This window comes from Patiria miniata, unplaced genomic scaffold, assembly GCF_015706575.1.
Source record: "Patiria miniata isolate m_02_andy unplaced genomic scaffold, ASM1570657v1 HiC_scaffold_7, whole genome shotgun sequence".
NCBI lineage: Eukaryota > Metazoa > Echinodermata > Asteroidea > Valvatida > Asterinidae > Patiria > Patiria miniata.
Window position 1 is genome coordinate 44,710,347 of NW_024037074.1, and position 19,661 is coordinate 44,730,007.

Below are 19,661 nucleotides of genomic sequence, written 5' to 3' on the forward strand. Positions count from 1 at the left end.
TGGCTGGTTCACTGCATCATCTTGTGCATCGTGTTATCTGCTATATCATGCCATGCATCAATGTGAACAAGTGATCTGTCGCCAGCAATTGGACATAAAATCATTCAAAAATATGGAGTTTGCACAAGTCCCCTCTCAAGAGTAAGAAAAATTGAGAAAGTGGTCCAATACCGAATACACTTGAATGCTATTATATTGCTCCTGCATATACGACTGCTCTGGTACTTTCATCCCGTGCACAGATGCTTTTGGTCTTCGGTTGTCCATTTCAAACTTGAGCAAAATTGTGTCCATGTCCAAAATTAACTAGTCCATGATTTTTTTTGTCCAAGAGAGGCTTTATTTTAAAGGTTAATAACAGCCAGTTCTGGTTGATACTAGGCCCAATTGATGGCGACAGATCTCACGCATTCAAAAAATTACCAAATCATGATGCAGCTCATCCAAAAGGAATGTCCTTGTAGCTGTGTGTATATTTGGAGCATCATGTCTTCATCCTTTGATACTGGAAACTTCAAAATTTTGGTCTAGATTTAAACAGACATGTATGGAGTTTATTCTGTTGTATTGAAGAAATCAGTACAAGAGAGAACTACATGTAAATTTGTTGAATAGGCTTGAAAAGATAATTAGTTGATTCCAGTGGTATAGACTAATCTGGTGACAGCCATTTTCTGAGGTGGCACCAGGCTTGCGCGAGTTGCACTCAGGTAGCACTCCGGGCTCCTGCGACCAACAGTGTTACCAAAATGCACGCGCGCCTCGTCATTAAGAATGGATGCAGCATGTGCGCGAGCATGGCACCACCAACCTCAAAAATGGCTTCTAATGTTGTTCACCGGATTACACTATACTTATTACATGGAACAAAACCAAAACCTGATGCGAACTGATGCACTAGATATACTACAGTTGTATGTAAATGTAGAATTTCATGTGGTGGGTATTGCTGTGCTTCATAATGCATCTCGTCATAAAATCACTGTGTCGGTATATTGTACTAATGAAAACACACACAAGAGTATGTTTCAGCATCCTGAGCACCATACTAACCTCAATAAAGTATTATTAGGAGAGATACTGCAGTTTGAAATGTGCACCACATCTCAGTACACACAGCTAGCTGCAGCTGGGTCCCACGTCCATTAGTACACAATTATCACGTAATGGTTATCCCATGTGCCGTATTGTAATTTGGGAAATCTTAGCTACTATATTATGTTCAGAACTCAAGACTAAAAGTTGTAGGAATGTTGGTACAATTTAGTATTTTAGTAATGTGGATCTGTAAGCTTGAGTTTTATTTGCATCTTTAGTGACGTGTTTCCTTTGTACAAGTAACACAAATACTTATAAAATAATGCAGGGTATGCAATCTTTAGGAAATAAAGCTTCTCACTTTATTAATCCCCGTAATTTGTAGCTTTGGGGTTTAAGCTTTGGATATTATGGATTGTTCTGGGCAGGGCAGGGAGGGGGGGGGGGCATGGTTGTTTTCTAGATTGCAGAGTCATTTTTCTAGTTTTACCCTCTAACCAATGATTTTCATAAGGCATCCAAGAACGATTGCTTGCTTGCTTGTCATGCTTGGAATTCAGCACCAAGGAGTTCTGTTTGCATGATTTGCATGCATGTTTCCTTTCATTAGATTAATTTGAATAGGCCTATCGTTTCATTTGATTAATTTGAATATTGCCATATAAGTCGTGAATCAAGCATTACATTACAAAGCATTTGAGCAAGGCTCTAGCAATCCTGAGCTGTGTTGTAGTACTCGTACTCCGTACTCATACTCGAACATAAAAATACTCGGACTGGATTTCACGGTACTCGTACTCAAGAAGCAAAGGACTTGGACTAGACTATTCGATATCGTACTCCCATCATCAAAGTACTTGAACTTGATTATAAGGACTAAGGGAAAAATCTGTTTCTTGGCAAATATTAGTTAATATTTCTTTCAAGAAGTCTCGCTCAAAAGTAGTCCATAACATCCATGTTGCTGAATTGGTGGTTTCAGATTCCACTCGGTACCGGTACTTGAGATTTTAATTGTTTTCACTTGAGTACTCTATTAAGAACTCGTACTCAGGGGTCCATTTGTACTCGCACTCAGCTTCACAAAACCTGTACTCAAAGTTCAAGTACTTCGACTTGGGAAGTGCGCCTCGTCTTTAAGAAAGCATGTGGCATACGTGTGCAAGTGGTTCCACCTCAAAAAGGCTTCTAATTTTGATCGCCGAATTAGTCTTTGGGTGTTGCATTCACTAAAATTGTTCACATTTCCAAGAATTGGAAGTTATAACCAGCCATATTTAAGATAAAAGCTATTTCTGATAGTCATTGATTAAGTCTGGATGGCAATCTGTCTATAGTTGTTCCTGGATGGAAAAGGGTTATCATTTTTGCCAATAGCTTGATGATTGGAGGATCATAAACTGTTGAGCCGTTGCATGTTATGCAGATGCATTAGTGTGAATCATCTAGATAAGTTGATGATTATACATAAGTTTTGTTGACGGTCCATTTCATTCATATTTTTTTTAAAATTTCTGTTAACTGCATGCCATACATATGCTTGCATTTTTTTTTATGCATGGAACCTTACTGCTTGTCAAATGTCCTGCATGCTTTGAATTTACATCAGACATCAACTTCATTTCTGCCAATTTGTTGATTACTTTGATGTTCATTTTGTTACCAAAAAACTAGAAAATGTTTTGAATTTGTAACCGATTTTTGGTTGAATTTTTTAAAAACGGATGATGTTGGTCCCTCCTTGCTGCATGGAGCAATGTCTACCAGCTAGTCAACAAACCAGACAAGTCGCCATGGATGAGTGTCTCTTCTTATTTCAGAAGGAATTTTTGTCTAATCATTTTTGATAAATTTGATTTTTGTTTTACTTGCCAATTTAGAAACCCTACCAGAATTCATTAATCTAAGGGGTTTGTTAGCAGTGTATGGTGAAGTTGTTTGTATAGTATTATTACGTTAAACAAGTTGCAAGGTTGCATCTGGAAATTTTCGAAAGAGCGTAGAATCGATCAAAACTACTGGAAATGGGTTAAATATTGTCAACTGTTGGGATTTGTTTACAAACTTGTCGTAACTCGATCTTGTGGTACTGGACACAGATGTGGTAAACACTGTCTTGAATTTCATCTAGAGATTTACAATTTGATAGGGGGCTTCATCATCATGAAGCTCAGAAACGGCTTTGTACCAAGATCAAGCAAGCTGAAGGAAGCATGTATCAAATGTAACGTAATATCAAACATTCAGATTGTATCATCTCTCAGAATTGAACAGAGGAGCATTCTTCATTAGATCGAGACACTGTTGTTAGAACCATCAAAATATAGGATTTTGTAGGATAGTAATATTGCCTTCTTCATTGGCTGTCCTAATAAGCTTGGAGCTAAGGATAGATGTTTTTAAAGCCAGCTGAAAATTCCTGCATGTGACTAAATTAAAAGGCGCTTAAAGGATATTTTTTTCTTTTTTATAAGCAGGACGCATTTGTTGAAATTTAAAATTGCACTAAATCATTTCCAGGATACACGTTGATTCAGTGACATGTTCATGACATATTCATAGACTTAAGAATGTTTTTATGCACCACAAAGTTAGTAGCTCAAGATGGCTTCATTAAGCTTGGTCAAGGCATTCGACGATAGTGTCCGATGACCGATGGTCGGCCCCTAACAAACAGTAGCCGCTTGCTATGCACTCACACGTAATGTACGAAGCACAAACAGCGACCTCACATGGCTAGGCTACAATATGCATATCAGTTGGTGCTGGTCAAACATCTTGGCAAAACTGTTCGCCTTAGCTTACGTTTTTCTTTATTTTGTCGCTGGATTTCAAGAAACGACCCCGTATCTGAATAAAAATGAGATTAATACTTCGTTGTGGAGGCTCATATTGTATGTTTACGCTTCAAACAGTATGTTTGAGTGCATACCACGCAGTCAATGTGCATGTTAGTGGCTGGCCATCGATCATCAGACACTATCGCTGAACACCTGGACCGTTAAGCTGCATAGACACCACATTGACGATTGTGAAAATTATGTTGTGTGTTACATTGACGATTTCATTAGTGTAAGATTTTGTAGCTAAGTTTCACAGTTTCAAGTTAGTGTATGGATTAGGACCAAGTTTGTAGATCAGAATTTGTATATACTTTTGTTCCAGTAACAAGACTTAAACTAATACTGAATGTTAAAAAACAAACTGGCAACACAATTCTTTTCACACAAAAAAACTTTGGAAACACATGTAATCTTCTCATAACTAATCATGATTTTGTGACATTATTTCAGACAGATTTACTCTTTTGTCTCCACCTTATTATTGGTTTTGCTTTCGATAGTTATTGTAACTTTATTTCCTGATATAAATTGCAACTGAGACATCAACTTGAGGAAATTGTCACAAGTCCAAACCAAAGCAAACTTTTACTTACAAGTCATGTGTATTCATCTCTCCATTCTAGGTGCCTTGTCTGGTGTCAATAGCATAGTGCATGCGGTGACTGGTGCCCGACGCTTCACATCTGAGCACCCTACTCATATGAAACGTAAAGCACGCCACTATACAGTCAATCCAGGAGCTACACTGTCCCCCATCAATCAGGAAACCAGTTACTCCCAATCCACACCCGACATGACTGGGAACCAGCCGGATATATTGGTGGAAGACGTCAGCAGTTTTGTTTTACCCAATTCAGACATAGAGCGAAGGCTGGACGACCTACAACACCAAATGACCAGACTGGAGTGTAAAGTCACCTCGGATATGGCCACCATCTTGGAATTGCTACGGAAGAACTACTCTCATTCCCTGTCAGGGCCAACGCCATTGCTGGCTAATCGACCACGCCAGGCAAGACCCACTCTGCCAAGGATGTGGTCTGGCCCCAGGCCCCACAGTCCCACTGCTACCGAACCTCCTAGTTCCAACAGAGCAGACTCTTCAACGTCAGCAGGAAGAACTGTGGCCGAGTCCGAACACACCAACAGCAGTGTGGATGGTTCGCGGCGTGGAAGCTTTCCAAAAGATTTAACTGGTACCGCCTCGTCTGACACTTCTAACACCCAAGTAGATGGACCGTTCAGACGAAGACATCCAGAGACACTGCTCTTGTCCTCCATGTCAGATATCTCAATCGACAGTCAGACCAGTCTGCACATAGATGATTTGGAAACTCCACCATTCTTGCAAAAAGGATCTTCCATTTCTAGGACTTCCACTAGTCCCTCCCCGCTTTCGTCGCCATGGCAGAGTGCTGGTACCCAGACTACCGAATTCCCTACCGTTAGAACATCGCCGGTTACAGAGTCGCCAGCCTCTTCGGTGCGCAACACTGATGTGTGAACGTGGTGGGCGGATTTTTTGGAACATACTTTTGTCCTTTCATCTTTTTGTCTCACCCAGTATCTCAACACGATGTGCTACAATGACTAAATTTTCATTCTGTATTAAAAAAAGCCATCTCATACATTGCAGTATTGTATATATATATTAATATTAGCCAGGGTGTGATCAGCACGTTAGAACAAGTACATGTTTTTTATACTTCTTTTTAGTTGAAAAAGACTGAAAAATGTTTTGCACTAGGTACAATATTCTTGAAGTACAATATACTTGTTTTTAAGTTTAAAAAAGACCAAGAGGTCTCAAAATAAAGCATTGAAAATATACATTGACATTGTACAAAGTATGAGATTTTTGGAAGAAAATCAGCTGATCTGAGGTCATTTTTGAATGTGTTTGAACAGTCATGCTAAATACTGCCACCTCAGTTGTACATGAGGCATGGGTTTGGTTTTTGAGACTTAACTGTCGTTCAGTGAATGAATGCTATTGAGACATGACTCTGTTGTGTCCAAGCTGTAATGATGAGCTGTGGATGTCGTCAGGCATTTGCAACAAGTACCCCCTCGCTGGCGACAGTAGGCAAGATAAATAGGCAGCCGTCTAAAGCCCACGTGAGACACAATATTTGGTTGTGCACATTCGCATGGAGAATATAGTCCATAGTTTGTGCCATATATCTGAGACGACTTGTCTTACTGAAAGATCTCAAAAGCTGTTCTCAGGTCGACCTTGTTACGACACAGATCAGTCGGCGACTGACTTTTCAGGATCAAGCTGCCCCTGAGCTACGACCGTCGGGAGCATTTTAGTCGCCAACTTTTTGCAACCTGAGTATAACAGCAGTTATATGAAGACGATCGGCATCAGGCAGTGCTAAAAAATAATCAATAGTCTCAAGAGCAGAAAAATGTCTGTGTCACAAAGGAACATGTTCCCCGACAGATGGGAATCAATTGCAGTCGACCTGTGTGAAGTTCCGATGTCATGTGCGCATCCGGATCATCTTATGTGAATCATCGTTGTGTCTTGGGTGAGGTGAGCATGGTGAGCAATTACACGATTTCTCAGATGCCGATGGTTCCGTTTCAGCGCAAGCAAATCGCAGGCGGAGCTGAGGGGTGGCCTTTTTGCATGGTCACAGAGTGCCATGGATTTCAGACAGTAATCCTATCCCAACTGGGGTAGATCTTACGCAACATTGAGATGGTCACTGATTCTCTCACTGTCCTACATTCTCGTTCCAATAAGGAGCAGAAAGCCAGTGGATTTAGAATCAATACGAGATACACATATGTGTAGTACGTAAAGGCAAACAACCTCAGCATTATTTAACGTCATGGTAATCTTGTTAGAACATGAATGACAATTTACGTTTATCGATTTTGAGATAACAAATCTATTAACTATATACCAGTGTATTTTTCTTAAATTTGTTATATTTATTATGGTTGAGATAGTTCAAATATTGACTTTTGAACATCCAAATGACCTGTGAATTGCGCTTCGACAATCTGATTTCCATTATTGATCGATTAGTGTCAAAACCGATGACCTCAATATAAATATTCAAGTCTAGAGGCTGAATGTACAGTATGTATAGAGGTACAGGTAGTTATATATTTGTTCAATTCAAGTTGCACAAATGGTTTATGTTTACAGCATACTAAAGACAGGTTGTTCTAGGATGTTTTGTTTTTATGAAAGATTTTATCCTTTGCCACATGAATTGCACTTTTATTCCGTAAACGAACACTTTTTAAAGTTTTGAAGTCTGAACAATGTAACTGCAGCAATCATGTTCAAAAGATGGACATTTTAATGAGATCAAATTTTGATTGATTTGAAGAGCTTTTTACTCTTGTGTGTACAGAGATGCTATCTTTCTTAACTATTAATGGTGATGCAAGTTTGTCTCAGCCCACCTTTGGAGCATTTTCATCATTTCCAATAGTCAGAGTAAGAGTTGCTTCATTATAGATATTGCTCTTGCGTTTCACAAGCAAATAGTCTCTAGTTAGTCTGTTGAAGCACTGGATGTATGTGTGGCTTTGAACAAAGCCGAGTGGCTTGACATAATGTAAGGAACCTCCAAGATACAGGGCTTTGCCCTGAAATGTTAGGCTTAATTGCCCCAAACCCTTCCGGATGAAATGGATTTTTAAGAATTGAGTATTTTAATTAGCTATGCTGTCCACTCCCACAGTATTGCTGTTCATGTTACATTTGGCGCTTCCTCTATATGATGCTTGCAATCAATATTGATGGAAGTATTGGCTTGGGCTATTTGTACATGACCAGTTGTGGATCTAGAGGGGGTGGGGGTCAAACCACTACCCCCCCCCCCCCCACCCTTCAGCCCCTGACTAATGTTATACATGTACTATTAAAATGGGGCCAAAATAATAAATGGAATGCTAAAGTTCCTCAATTTATTCTCAATTTGCCTTAGAATGCAGGAGAAATTTCAATTTTTATTTAATTTTCCGGGGCAAGTCCTGGCACACCTTCTCTCAACTCCCCCACCTTCATATCCCCACCCCCATACCCCCCCCCTACGTTTCCTGAAGGGTAGATACACCCCCAATGACAACTGTACATTGTATTGGTAAGTATTCTCGAGACATTTGATAAATCTTCCTATCTTACAAGCAGCTTGCTTTCGTTTTTGGCTTGTTTATTGGAGTAGTATATTTCACTTCACTGTACATTACCAGATTTGTATGCACATTAGAGGCCTTGACAATAAAATCACTCTCACAAGTGTACAGTCTGCATCATTTTGATAAACTAGGATTAAACATATCTAATTCTCTACTATTTACAGTGACTGCTGGCCCGTTCGTTACTGGTATCATTTTTAAAATTCGCAACACTGCTTTAGTAAGTTGCACTTTTCTATCCAGGTATGTGTTGACTTTTAATTAACAGTCCCTACAGTTTGTTGTTTACAAACCACCTGTCAACAAATAATAGTCACAGTACGATTTGCATAACAAATGCAGGCTAGAGGGCCTTTGCTCTGCATTTGATAAAACTTATGCATTCATCGGACTTCATCGATATTCCATTATTGTTAGTATGAAATTCAAGATCCGCAATTTATACCTTCGATATATTATTACCTTTTCTCTCTAATCACCATAAGCAATAAAAGTTGTGAAATACATGTACATGACTTGTACAGTATGCTGTCACTATGCTTGGCATTTTGTTACCTTAGATTCTTAACTAGGGTTGCTCATTGTAAGCTCCGAGTAAAAAAAGATTAGAAGGTTTGCTCGGTAAAGATGGCTATAAGATTAAGGTAATTTGCACCGCGTGACAACTCTCTTGTGAGTTTGCGAGGTTCAAGAACCGAGGGTAACTCAAGTAGACTCCTCGAAGACACACCAACATGCCTCACTGATCATCCAGCATCCTCTGCTCCAGCTACAATGTAGGACTCCACATTGCATCCTTCACGCGCTTCACCGCTTCCAGTCAAACACCCCTTCTCCGTTGGGATCCCTTCAGTCTCCTGACGACGGGCAGAGTATACTGCCCGAAACGTTGAATTCCCCCAGTTCTTTTCAGAACCTCACAAACCCTGAAAAGAGATTAGTCACATGGTGCTACTAGCCTAATTTATCTTAAAAACCTCAACTGAAGAACTTTCATTGAAGCAACTGCATATCATACTTTTACGGGTGGGTATTAATGGCTTGATTGGTCGATTGCTCAGTCGTCGGTCGGTCTGTTTGTAGTTCATCTTGCTTGCATGCTTTAGTCATTCGCAGGTCATAACAGTCAGTCGGCATTTGGATTGTTGCATGGATTTATTTTTCACCGGTGAAAATATTCAGGGAATAGACGTTATGCGTGTATAGCAGCCATCTTAGAGGGCAATGCCTTTGTTACTAAATTAAAATAACAAAAGATGCCCTCTAAAATGGCCGCTACGACTAACATCAATTTATCATTCGATCCATCAGTTAACGAATTGTTTGTTTATTATTGATGCATCAGTTAGTAGATCTATTAATCGATTGACTTTACAAATAATAATTGATTGATCAGTCAATCGCGTAAAATGTCATGAGTTTTGTTCCTATGTTGATTAAGATGCTTGTTATTCGCAAGTGGAGGGTGTACTGTTTCGATATAGACCTAATCTTTGGATGTTGCGAATCGCATTTTCCGATTTGCCACAATATTTGGGTTTATCAAAGTTGTTTGTCTTTGTACATTCTTCTCATGCAGTATGTATATTGGCAACAAAAATCAACATTGGTATTAAGTGTGTAATAAAAAGCAAAATACAGTACTATTCTGTAAATAGTGATACCTGTGTACAAGGGAATGTTTCCCCCTTGTTTTGCTGGTATGACCGACCACATACACGGAAGTTTAACACTTGACTAGATTTGGTTGACCTACGATTCTGATCTAGACATTGGATAACTGATAATCATGTTCTTAATTGTGATTTTTGTCCCTTAAAATGTTGAGTTGATTTGGTGTTATTGTAAATCTAAGGAAATCAGCCGGATAATAACATTTATATAATTAATGTATCGAGTATTCACCAGAAATGTAACCATTTATATGTGACAATTTTAGTTCAGTACTTCTCTGATTACTATTTGAGAAAATAACCCCCAAATGTTAAAACATTTTGGTGATTTTTATTTGTTTTTGACTGTCATTTTAAACGTCACCAAAATAAGCATTCAGCGTTTTTATCTGTAGCTTGCAAACTTTGAGTATTCATTTTTAATTTTTTGCTTTTGCATCGGTTACATTTTCATTAGACATGAACTTTTCAATATCCATTTTAGATGATATAACTTCTTCTTTGTTATGCAGCTATAGTAATTTCTTTATATCATAAGCTTCCCAATCAATGTCTACTTTTACCTGTTCGTGTTGTTTTAAACAGTAATAGCTGTCATTGGCTTTTATCATAACCACTCGTTTAAAGATTTTGACAATGGACATGAAGGCGAATACCAAATCACGACCTTTAGTCTAATTGGTCACAATGTTGATTCTTCATCATTCTTTTCACGAAGATCCAAAATAAAACGTAGGACATGTAAAATGCGAGTAAACCTGGCAAAGCACTATTTATTCATTACTGGACACCAAAACATGAACTTTTCTTAAATGTCACTTCAATTAGTGATAACGTGGACCAGTTTTAAGTTTCTTAAGATTAGTTTTAAAAAAAGTAATATATTTACAAATGTACCAACAATTTTCAACTAAGACCTATGAGAGATTACGACATGGGTCTCATTTTTGTGTGTGTATATCCGTGAAAGTTCTCGATTTACAGATTGTACATTATATGTATATAAAATGTTGTTTTCTTGCAAATATTGACGAGCTTGTAATAAGTGTAGAATTTGAAGCATTAAAAGACCGAGTCAAATCAACTTTTACACACGTATACCTCGATATGTTTTAAAGGCGTATAGTATCATTTCCTGCTTGTGCAGTTTGTTCGTGAACAGTATTAACACTCAGTATCCAAAGAAGAATGTTCAAAACCTCACCTGCTGAATTTTTAGCGCCATGGATGTTACACTTTTCGAGAAAACTGAAAAAAAACCTTTTGATCACGAAACAGAGGTATACCGTGGAAATTATTTTTGCATTTCGTGTAATTATCGCACGAAGACATTTCGGGGTGCAAAATGTTGCTCGAGAATGGAGCCGTTAGCTGACAAGTTTTCGGTATTAATGTTAACAACAAGTGGTTTCTGGTGACGCAGAATTTTGAAATGAAGTTACGTTAGGCCTGTAGGTAAACGATCTAAAGAAAAAAAATATTGGCGAACTCTGAATGAGGCCTGTGTACATTTAACTTTCCCTGCGCCAATTTTCTAGAAAAGTCACGTGTATGTGAGACATCGGGTTTTGAAAAAAACTCTGAACGCATGCCTCACTCCGATCTATATCTAGGATATGCCTGTAAAGTGTGCCGTTGCCAGCAAGTTTTCCTTGCGTAAAATAATATTTTATACATGTATGCTACAACAATACTATCATCTTTAAACCCCGACCGGCCGTAATACGATATAATATTGTAAATTTGTATACTGTAACTACAACCGTTAAACCTTATAGGGGGAAAAGGATTAAATAACATCACCCAAAAATAATTTGACTTTAGATTCCCGACTGTATTATCCATTAATATCGCATAAAGAGCCCTAGTATTATTATTAGATCGGACAGTATAAGGAAAAACGCTCTTCAGACGACTCGCACGAGAGATGACCCTTTCGTCTTCTCCTATTTCCCTTCACAGGCCTTTCTTTCTGTTTCGCAGTAACCCAATAATCAGCGGCAGGAGGCAGAGACTTGGTACCAGGCCAATCACGATAAACGCCAAGTCGTAGCTTCCTCTTGCTTCGTATATCCAGCCTATTGAATCAACAGAAACCAAAAAAATGATGATCATAAACTTTTACAAATCATAATACATGTATAGAAAAACAAACAAAACCTAGATATTTTGAAGGTACGTAGGGACGTTTGCAATTACCGGAAACGCACCTACCGATTGAATTTAACGAGAAAGTTTTCTTGCCACATGGTGGCGCCCTTGTCCTCACCGGTTGCATTAAGTTGTTTCCAATTCCAGAGTAGATTTCCTCAAATTGTGTTCTATCTTATTCTAGAATGATTGACTGGGTGAGTTTGACAAGCATCATGTCGGATACTATTGAAAAGACTCACTTCCGATATAGAATAAATGAAATAGGCCAGCAGCCACTGGCCCAGAAGTGGGTGAAGATCTTCCTGCACCTGTCCGCTCTGAACACCATCTACTTGTCACTCTCTCTTGCACAACAAAGTTTTCTCGAATCTGCACTTTGGCTCCGATGGGATCGTCAAAGTGATGAGGTGTACCAACTGGTACATTATTCACCTGATGGTGGATAGTGGGCAACACATACATCCCTATGTGAATTGTTTTCGTTTTGCTGAAAGAACACTTACCTTTTTGTGACGCGTGGGCAGAAGTTTAAAACGGTGTTTGTGTTTAAAATTCCCTAACTTGAAAAGTACATAAATGACTTGAATGATTCTTGTACCAAAAGAAAGCTTATGAATTGAGCTTTCATATCCTAGAATTTGAAAGAGCTATACATGCAGAACTAAAAAAATGATCCCAACATTTGGGTTGTTTTTTTGTGTGTGTGCTCAGCCTACATACTCACCAGGTACGAAACCAGCAAGAAGTCTTGGTATGAAGAGCCAGAAACGGACCCATCCGTAGGCGCTCACAAGTCGATCTTGTTTGAAGACGTCTCTGGTCATTACATCAACGAGTGTGTACAAAGCAGAGGCAAACAACCCACAGACGAAGGTGATGAACACATTGCCAGGAATGTCATTCACCCAGGGATCCACGAAAAACGACAGGCTCAGAGCTAAGCTGCTGACGATTATCGCCGTTGAACATTTCAAGATATCTCGATCAATGAACGGCGCCCAGATGATCCCTCCTATGGAATATCCGACGGCAGCTGCCGAACAAAGCACGGCAGCCACGTTGGGCGAGAAGCCCTTTACCAAAAGATGGGGAATATAATACAGCATCCAAGATTCGAACGCACACGTCGCTCCGAAGCGACACGTGGACACAGTCCAGAACTCGAACTCCAAATGTATCCCGAGATCTACAGCTTTGACGAGATGAAGAATAGATGTCTTACAACGACTGCAGCATCCTTCCTTGTCGATGTCATCCTGGTGGTTATCTGAGCTATCCGTAAGAGGCTCGTACTGTGCTTTGGTGACCCTGACAACGGCAGCACTTGCTATCTGATGCATACTGATTCCAGCAATAAGCAGCGCCGCTCCTCTCCAACCGTAGGTGTCGAGGAAAAGCTGCGTCATCGGTGCAAAAGCAAGAAGGGCAACTGCCAACCCGGTGCGGCCAATCCCGTTGGCCAAAGTGTATCGCTTTTGAAAGTGGCGTGTTAGTAGGACTTTATTGAGCACTGCCAAAACTCCCAGGCTGGGTCCTGAAAAAGAAAAAGAACACCTTTTATCAGATTTGGACGGTTGATGTCTCATTTTAAAGTGGAAAGGCGTATATCTTGGTTACACATTCGACGTCTGGCATTCCGTTATATTTTGTTTGCATTTTTTTAGACACACTGTAGATAGAGCTATAGTAAATTAATTTATAGGTCTATGGTTCTTACCTACTAGAACCGTCAAAGCCAGAGCAATGTGAATGGTGCTTGTTGAAAGAGGCACCAAAAGCAAGCCTGTGCTGAATACCACACTGCTAAAGATTAACAGAAGTCGACAGGAAAATCTCCTTTCCAAGGGCACGCTCAGGACACCTTGAATAAAGAAAGTAGTCGTGTGGTAAAATGTTTTAATTTGGTAAAATTTTGGTAACTGGTTCGGGGGCTACACTTTTGGATTTTAGGTAGTCCTTTTCGCACCTTGTTTTCACATGCAAAATGCAAGTGTTATTTGTGAGTTTTTTGTTTTTTAGGCATAGAGAAAGGTTCATAGTTTTTAGTGTATTTGTAAATTTCAGAAAAGCTGTCATTTTGTACAATCATTTGTGTGGGTAAACCGTTGGTCATTATGTAACGGTCACTCCATAACGCTTTACTCATTTACATTGTTTCATACTAACATATTTTTGACCGATCTTCAATTAAAAGGGTAGCATCTCAAAGCTAAACGAAGACAGAAAGACTAAGACTATGCTTAAAAAAAATGATGGCTTTTTGAAATGCCAAGAATACGATTGATTTGCATATTAAACAAAATGTCATGTCCATTTTGCTTCACTTCGTATATAGCAAATATGAAAATTTATATTTCATAAAATATGATGCATCAAGGGTGGAATTTCTGCGCCGTTTGTTTGTTGATGTACAAACTTCACTCTCTCGCTCGAGTGTTATTCAACTGTTTATGAAATATTTTTTGAAACTATGAAAACGGCTTGTGTTTGTCACTGTGTAACGCTTGAAACTGTCCCACGGTTCACGTTAGGATGTATGTGAATTGTTTTCGTTTTGCTGAAAGAACACTTACCTTTGCTGTGATCCTTGGACAGAAGTTTAAATCGGTGTTAGTGTTCAAAATTCCGTAACTTGAAAAGTACATTGAGTGATTTGAGTGATTCTTGTACTAAAAGAAAGCATATTAATTGGGCTTTAGAAAGTGCTTCATGTTGGTCCTGTCATTTGGGTTTCCTTTTTTTTTATACTCACCCTGTGTACTCTAGGGGGGAATACAGTGATTGTCGAGTCAGGCGTTTAGGAAAAGCTTTTAGTGAGACATTAACACACACGAAACGCTATTTTAACTGAATCTTTTTACGTTTAATTTGAATGATTCGTGCCATGCCATTACTATATTATTTAACAACAACAACAACAACAACAACAAAACACAACCACCTTACCTGCAACATCCGACATAACCCCCATGGCCGACGCAATGATTCCAATGACCCAGGTGTGTGTGGTGAATTGGTCCGTCAGCGTCGGCAACAAAACGCCCAGACCTTTGGCAACGCATCCCCACATCAGAGTGAAGGTAAACCACATCAGGACGAGGAAACAACCGGCAGTGTCGAACTCCATGGCCACACGATTGATAAAAGTAAGAAGATGAGCCAGACGAAAACTCTTGTCAGGTAAAATGATGCGCAAAACAGGGTGAAAAACTTCCAAGACACTCTAGTTCGCAACCCGGCATTTAAACGCCTTTTTTATAACCCGCCCAGGTCATGCAGCTATTATTATCGCCCGATCAAAAACGAATTTACACAATAAAGAAGAACGTGTCAGCAGTGAAATAGTTGTAAACGCGTATACAGTAGTTATCATTGTTGCACACCAGTTACATTTACCTACCAAACAGGAAATTATGAATTCAAAGTGGAATCTAGGTCAGTATGGCCTGTTTTCTGAACCGTATACTTGTCAACACGGATCTATTGGAAATACAGGTGGAATTCCACATGCATGCCTACCTAGACCGTCAATACGACCACGTATAAAAAAAAAGCCATTTTGATTTTCCTGGGCATTTAGTTTATTTTCTGCAAACTTATAAACTTAAATTAGGTTTTGCCATTCACCGACGTTTAAACACTATATTCTCAGTGTGTTACCTCCCGAATGAAAATTGGAAAAAAAATCACTCGGGTGGGAGTCGAACCCACGACTTCCTGCTTTTCTAGTGCAGATGTCTTACTACTCGACCACCGAGCTAACGGGATCGGTTGGCTGGTTCGAATCTGATGTACATAGCAGCGGGTACCGCATAAACTATTATAAGATGGAATTTTTGCGCCGGGGTGATATAAATCAAATTAGGTTTTGCCCTTCACCTACGTTTAAACCATAGGATTGTATTAGGGACGTGGCTAACTCGCAAACGGCGATAGGTCAATTGTATTTTCTGCAAACTTATAAACCTATAAACCTTTATATATTGCAGGTCATTTATTCAAGAGCATATGGTTTTCAGTAAAAGCGTGTGCTTATTTTTTATTCATACAGATGGTTGTAAATGCAAATGCCAGTTTTTTATAAATACTAATTATGGTATTATTTGTACTTTATGAGCTGTGTTAGTATTAATCTTTCGCGATTACAAATGCAGTTATTTTTGCGCAGAATATTATGTGTTTTATATTTTTAGGTAGCCGCAATTATGACAAGTAAATATTTGAAATCTTAAGCATTTACTAATTTTTATTCAAACGAAGTAAACGCTTATAGTAATCATTTTCAGCTTTTAGCAAATGGTTTTTAGTAAAATTGTTTGCTTAATTTGTATTCATACAGATGCGAGTAAAATAATGCTTAATAATTGGTATTAAATGCAAATGCCAGTTTTTATAAATACGAACTAAGGTATTATTTGTACTTTGTGGACTCTGTTAATATTAATTTTTCGCGATTAAAATTAATAAATGCAGTAATTTTTGCGTAGAATTAATTGCTTTATAATTTCAAGGCTGCCCCAACCCAGCCTTCAAAACGACAGGTGCATATTTGAAATCTAAAGCATTTAGTCCTTATAATTCATACCAAACGAAGTAAACGATCATTAAATTATTCATTTATTTCTGGTAATGAGCCAATGATTCCTCAAAAGTGCATGCCCCAGGCACTGTAGCTCGCAAGCCTGAAGAAACCTGTAGGGAGGAGCCAATGAGAAGAAAGTACAGTTTTAGAGGTGGGAGGAAAACCCCCAACAGAATATTCTGGGGAAAACCCACGGAATCAGGTAGGGACTGAAAACCCAATCCACATGTAGACCATGGTGCCGATGCACAGCGCATTGTGCGAGTAAACAGCATTGCATTCGTCACATTTGGCGCGCGTTTTTTGTGTCTGTCCTCCAGCACGTGACAAGGCCGCGCGAATGCACGCACTGCCTAGTATTTTATTCTATATCTACAACCTCGTCCCCAGGGTGCCGTGTCGAGCAGTACGTGCCCACCACTACTTGCTCTCTCACCCTGGTATTGGATCATTTGCATGTGCAAAATTTTTGAACACGTATGCAAATGAGGAATAGTGTGGTGCCTGCCTGTGCATGCGTTACATTTGCATTTGTTTCAGTATGCGGTGTCTGGGGTAAAAACAGCACCAATTCGTCGCGCCCGTGAGTTATGAATTCCCAATTCTATAACATTCAAAGTTATAGCACTGAGGATTCATGGATCGGGAGCCAGCCAAGCCCATGCTTCGTGTGTTCCCTCGCCGCTTCACGGTTACCATTTCGGGATTTTCCCCAAGCATCATCCTTGTCCCAGCGACATGTATTATCCGTTGCCTAGGGAAATCTCGGGAATTTTATAGAAATTATATTTCAGGTGATCGCAAAGCAGGCCCATGAAGCAATAATAACACACCCAAAAAAAAAACAATTAAAAAAATAATTGGCAATATTTATCTCTCAAACCTTTTCTCTATAGTGTAAAAATGCATTGCATTGGCGTTATCTACGAAATCGGTTTGCTAAAGTTGGTGGCTCTTTCAGCGATCCTTTAATTGCACTCATACAGACTGCGACCTCTGAGACATTTACATACAGAAATCAGAATTCTATGTTCCGCCATATTTATGGCATTTATGTAATAACAAACTTTGAATCCCTAAGAAAAAAATTAATAATCGCATCCGCCCAAGGAATAGACTTTAGACTCCCAAAGCATCCATAATAATTGCCTTCTTATTGCCCTCGTATAATTATTACACCATTGGTTCCGACAACATAAAAAACATCTTCAAAAGACTCGCACAAGAGAGGACCTGTTCGTCTTATACATTATGTCCCTTCACAAGCCGTTCGTTGTCTTCCTCAGTAACCCAATAATCAACGGCAGGAGGCAGAGAGTTGGTACCAGGCCAATCACGATAAACGCCAAGTCGTAGCTTCCTCTTGCTTCGTATATCCAGCCTATAAATAAACAGAAACCAATTGTCATAACCGAAACTTCTGTTTCAATCGTCACATACTAATTCATATTTTTCTTTCAGGTTTGGTTTTCCAATCAAGATTTGGCAGTAGCGTCGGTAATACTTGTCTTTCATTCGACGTTCATCTTTGAATTCAATAATTTTGCCGTTTCTTACAGAAAACAACTACATGTATTTGGAAGAAGATCCAGGTCAATCCCGAGCCCCTATCATGTACATCTCCATCAAATTATACAAATACAAAAAAGTCGGTTACTTCAAGGTAAATCATCCAAGGAGTGATCGACATTTAGGAATACCTACCAGGTAGGAACCCAGCAAGAATTCCGGGTGCGAAGAGGAGGACCCGACCCCAGACGAAGGCGCTCACAAGTCGATCCATTTCAAACATGTCTCTAGTCAAGACGTCCTGGAGCGTGTACAGAGCAGCGGTAAACAATCCACAGATGAAGGTGGCGACTGCATAGCTAGCAATGTCATTCACCCAGGGATCTACAACAAACGACAGAGACAGAAATAGGCTGCTGATGATGATCGCTGTTGAGCATTTCATGATGCCACGGTCGATGAGGGGTGCCCACATGATCGACCCAAGGAAATACCCAACAGCAGCTGCCGAGCAAAGAGCAGCTGCCACTTGGGGCGGGAAGCCCTTGGCTTCTAAGTGAGGAACGTAATATAGCACCCAAGCATTGAAGGTAAAAGACACTCCGAAACGACCCATGAACACAATCCAAAACTTGAACTCCAACAGTATTCCCAGATCTACAGCTTTGACGAGATGAAGAATAGATTTCTTGCCACGACTTCTGCATCCTTCCTTGTCGATGTCATCCTGGTGGTTATCTGAGCTATCCGTAAGAGGCTCGTACTGTGCTTTGGTGACCCTGACAACGGCAGCACTTGCAATCTGATGCATACTGATTCCAGCAAGAAGCAGCGCCGCTCCTCTCCAACCGTAGGTGTCGAGGAAAAGCTGCGTCATCGGTGCAAAAGCAAGAAGGGCAACTGCTTGCCCGGCATGGCCAATCCCACAGGCTAAAGTGAATCGCTCACGAAAGTGGCGTCCTAGTACGACTCTGTTGAAAACCATGATAATTCCAACGTTTGGTCCTGGGAAAAAAAGAAGTATCCGAGTGGTGCATTAAAGCTCTTATTCATTTTTTTACACAAGTGGTATTGTGTTACAACCAAATATATGATTTCAACGAACTAGTTAACTATTTGACAAATTAGTCAGATGGTGTTTACATTATTATAAATATGTTATTATACACAAGTCTTCACCTACTAATACTGCAAATGCCAGAGCAACGTGAATAGTGCTTCTTGCCAGAGGAAACAACAGCAACCCTATGCTTTCAACTGCGCTGGTGACGATCAACAAACGTCGACAGCTAAATCTTTCATCCAACGGCATGGTTAGAAGACCTTAAATCAAACAAAATAAATGAAGCTTTACTGTAGATTGCATTTTCTTTCTGATGAGTCTGATAGCGAAAACTAAATAATACATTTTATTATCAAATGACGAGCGTACGCTCCTGTACTACCTCCCAAATATGACGTTATTGTCAGGACTGATGCAATGATTCCAATGACCCAGGTGTGTGTGGTGAATTGGTCCGTCAGCGTCGGCAACAAAACGCCCAGGCTTTTGGTAACGCATCCCCACATCAGATTGCAGGTAAACGAAAACAGGACGAGGAAATAACCATCAGTGTCGAATTCCATGGTGATGTTTGCAGGTAATATGCACCGCAGTATAGGCGAGAGAGGCAGGAAGTTAGGGTTTAGGCCAAT

General features: G+C 39.6%; 3 protein-coding genes across 6 annotated transcripts in view; 1 reads left to right on the forward strand and 2 right to left on the reverse strand.

Moving 5' to 3' along the window:
• Positions 1 to 9,643, forward strand: part of LOC119744535 (potassium voltage-gated channel subfamily H member 6-like) — a 73,342-nt gene extending 63,699 nt beyond the window's left edge. For all 4 annotated transcript variants that reach the window (XM_038220502.1, XM_038220505.1, XM_038220503.1 and 1 more), the window contains one exon: positions 4,505 to 9,643. In XM_038220502.1, the coding sequence (XP_038076430.1) occupies positions 4,505 to 5,385 (881 nt within the window). In that variant the 3' untranslated portion in view covers positions 5,386 to 9,643. The remainder of the gene's footprint in view (positions 1 to 4,504) is intronic.
• A 1,917-nt stretch (positions 9,644 to 11,560) lies between these two features.
• On the reverse strand, positions 11,561 to 15,002 carry LOC119744714 (monocarboxylate transporter 12-like). Its single transcript, XM_038220787.1, has 4 exons — positions 14,822 to 15,002; positions 13,593 to 13,736; positions 12,600 to 13,409; positions 11,561 to 11,799 (listed from the first exon to the last, which is right to left on the reverse strand). Exons 1-4 carry the CDS (start codon positions 15,000 to 15,002, stop codon positions 11,678 to 11,680), a joined length of 1,257 nt encoding a protein of 418 aa, XP_038076715.1. The 3' UTR covers positions 11,561 to 11,677.
• Positions 15,003 to 17,307: 2,305 nt separating this feature from the next.
• Positions 17,308 to 19,629, reverse strand: LOC119744715 (monocarboxylate transporter 12-like). The gene is made up of 4 exons (XM_038220789.1): positions 19,412 to 19,629; positions 19,146 to 19,289; positions 18,162 to 18,971; positions 17,308 to 17,838 (listed from the first exon to the last, which is right to left on the reverse strand). The coding sequence occupies exons 1-4, from the start codon at positions 19,590 to 19,592 to the stop codon at positions 17,717 to 17,719; spliced, it is 1,257 nt and encodes a 418-aa protein (XP_038076717.1). The 5' UTR covers positions 19,593 to 19,629; the 3' UTR covers positions 17,308 to 17,716.
• Between the last annotated feature and the right edge of the window lie 32 nt (positions 19,630 to 19,661).